Genomic DNA, 3,426 nt, shown 5'->3' with positions numbered 1-3,426 from the left:
CACACATGGTATTTAGTCACCTATGAATGGTTATTAGTCATAGAGTACAGCATAACCATACTACAATTATCTGACCCAAAGAAGCCAAGGAAAGCTGCTTTAGTCTCACTCATAAGGGAAAATACAATTAACATCTGACGTGATGGAGGAAGGGTACTTGGTGGAAGAAGAGGGGAGGAGGGTAACAGGGGTGGGGATCAGATATGGGGAGAGAGGGTGGGGTTTGGTGGAAGGACTGGGAGACAGAATGTAAATCAGTGGTGGGGGAAATCTCTGGAAATGACTTTTCCTCAGGATAGTTGAAGGTTAGAGGAGTTGAGATGAGACCAGGCAATACAGTCACTGAGCAAGTAGTAGGGCTGATGGATGTGGAGTTCACCTGGAGCTTTAGTCCTCAACCATTTTATGTATAACCACAGATATTTAGAGCCTGTTCACCTATCTCATGTGTCTATAAATATATTTTAAGAACAATTCTCTCAACAGATAAAAACAAAATACGACCTCACGGGGCATTATGACAATCGACACTCAAGAGAAAATATCTCCACTCTTTTTATTTAAAAAAATAGTTTTATATCTAAAATTCCCCAAATTCAATGAAATAGAAACTATTCCCATACCGTTTATATCACACACACACAGACACAGACACACACACACATGCATACACACACACACATACACACACACACATATATATATGCTCACTAGTAGATATGTATTTTCCCACCAGCGCTCTGCATTCATGCCTCCCCATCCTCTCACATTTTCCCCACACTCCCTTACGACGTGTTACATTGGAAACACAGTGTTCTGGGCTCTGCATCATAGTCCTTTAGTCCTAAAGAAAGTACAGTGCTGCATCCTGACATTGAGGTGGGTGGGGTTTCCTGTTCAGATGAAGGAGGAAGCTCAGTGATTCTGAGAACCTGTTGTGTGTAAGCACAGTGTGTCTGTGTACAAGACTTGACCCCCTTCAGAGCTGGAGAGAAGAATCCCAGCAACTGGACAGGAGCCATGGAGAGGAACCTGGGAGCTGTGCTGGGGATTCTGTGGGTGCAGATTTGCTGTGAGTTGGGCTCAGCTAAGCTGCTTTAGGGATTCTCCAGAAATGGTGGAGTGGGAGAAAGCCAACACACAGCTCCTGTGCATTCATCCTCATGGAAGTCTCCTGGGATATCTGACAGGTGTGGGTGAAACCTCTCTCTGATTCTGGTTTGCTTATCTGTTTCCAAGCAGGGGTGAGAGGAGCTGGAGTGGAGCAGAGTCCTTCAGTCCTGAGTCTCGATGAGGGAACCAGTTCTGCTCTGAGATGCAACTTTTCTACCACCATGGAGAGTGTGCAGTGGTTCAGACAGAATCCTCAGGGCAGCCTCATCAGTCTTTTCTACCTGACTCCCGGAACAAAGGAGAATGGGAGGTTAAAGTCAACATTTGATTTTAAGGAGAGCTACAGCACCCTGCACATCAGGGACGCCCAGCTGGAGGACTCAGGCACCTACCTCTGTGCTGCTGAGGCACAGTGCTCCCAGCAAGCCTGCAGCCTGGCCCCAAACTGCAGCTGGGTGTGTAGCTCCAGCTCCTGACAGAGGGAGACTGCAGGAGGCTTTGCCCAGCTGTGGCTTTATCAGATCTCCACCAGTTACAAAGGAAGTGTGAGGAGACATAAAAATACCTCAAGAAGTTCGCACTGATATGACAGTTCAGACTGACCTGACACTGACTTCTAGAATGTTAGATGCCAGAACCATCCACCTACATGAGTAAAATACACACTTCATTTTAACACATGCTTATGCTGATATCATAAAATAAAAACCCCTCTTACACACTCCAGAATCATTAAGACCATTTCTCACAATCAGAAGCAGAGAGCAACTGTTTTCATCCTTTGTTTAGAGAGCACCTGACAAACTTCCAGGTAATCTGCTGAATATGAAGTTGAAAGAATTAATTTCAGAAATCTAGTAAAATAAGGTGTAGAAAAATAATAGAAATTATCTTCATTGTCAAATTAAAACATTATATTTACAATGTCTTGGTATTTTAAAAAGCATAATGCATTTCATTATGAATTGTAAAAAATATTTCACATGAGGGAGGGGCAAGATGGCGGCGCCAGGAGGACTCTCATTTTGAGCAGCAACAGCAGGATCAGCACAGTGACCAGTAATCAGAACTCTGGGCCATAAAACACAGTCATTGTGTTTCCCAGGTGAGAGGATACCCCAGGGTGGGGCATTCAATCAGCTTTTAACTCACCCGGTTAACCTAAACCTTGGAAGAGATCCCAGTTCCGCCAGATGCTTGGCTGCCGGCCGCCAACCCCAGCCCCATCCCAGAGCCACAAGCCAGTGTCTCTGGTCATGGTCCCAGACTGAACCGTGTGCACCACACTATCAGAGACTAGAATTTTCAGTCGAGAGATAACCCCAGGGTACAAGAAATGATTTGGACTGGCCTTAGGTCACCCAGACATCCCCTGGAAAAGACTCGGGTTCCACGGACACCCCAGGAGCCAACCGGGAGCCAGAGCTGAGGACCCAGGCTCTGGCACAAAGCCCTGCCTGCCTGCGCACTGATTCGCCACCTGAGATAGAACTGTGGGCACCAGGGCACCAGCAAATGAGTTTCACTGTCCGGTGCAAACACACAGGGAGGGAAATGGCTGGTCTGATCTCAGAGCACTCAGCTGACACCCCCAGCCTGAAAAGGTCCCTGGAAAATTATCCGGCTTAGGGAGGCACCCAGGCTCCCAAAGGCCGCAAAGGCAGACAAAGGCAGTTTCTGCGCACCAGACAGCTGGCAGAGACTGAGCCGCCATCACTCAGCTGTGCTCCAGGCACAGGCAGTTTCTGCAGCCAGCCAGCTGGTGAACACTGAGCAGTGTGCACCAGGGCAAAAAAAGGCACTGGGAGTCTTTGTCTCCAGAGAATCCACAGGGAAGGAAAGAAACTGTACTGACTTAAATCACCCAATCCTTCCCTAGAAAAAGTCTAGCAGACCAGTGGGGCCGAGGCGCCATCACTCAGCTGTGCTCCAGACACAGGCACAAACTGTTGCTGCGCGCCTGATGTCCAACTGGGTCACAGCAGCTGATCATTAAATTTACAACAAGAAACCCAGAAACAGGGCAGCTGCCCTCAGGACTTCCCTGGTTGAGAGGAGAACCCTCTCGACTAACAAAGATCACAGTTACCACTCAGGTCTATATCGCTGAGGTGGGCAACTCCTGAAAAAACACCAGCCATCCAGGGACTATACCCAAAAAGCTGAGAAGACATCCTTCAGGAAAAACGAACTTTCTTCAAAGGGGATTCTCTCCACCACAGGATCCCTAGGAACCACCAGAAAATAGCCCCAAACACCTAAGATAGCACAATGGGTAGAGGCCAGCGTAAAAGCTCAAGCAACAGAAGACAG

The 3,426-nt window shown here is 47.6% G+C and overlaps 1 gene segment (V, D, J or C); it reads left to right on the top strand.

Annotated features, from left to right (window-relative positions):
• The first annotated feature begins 1,020 nt into the window (after positions 1 to 1,020).
• Positions 1,021 to 1,589, top strand: LOC132656223 (T cell receptor alpha variable 22-like). The segment is given in 2 exon segments: positions 1,021 to 1,072; positions 1,243 to 1,589. Coding segments are annotated over 2 exon segments (399 nt in total).
• The last annotated feature ends 1,837 nt before the right edge of the window (positions 1,590 to 3,426 follow it).

This window comes from Meriones unguiculatus, chromosome 9, assembly GCF_030254825.1.
Source record: "Meriones unguiculatus strain TT.TT164.6M chromosome 9, Bangor_MerUng_6.1, whole genome shotgun sequence".
Taxonomy (NCBI): Eukaryota; Metazoa; Chordata; class Mammalia; order Rodentia; family Muridae; genus Meriones; species Meriones unguiculatus.
This window is presented reverse-complemented; position numbering and strand designations above follow the sequence as displayed.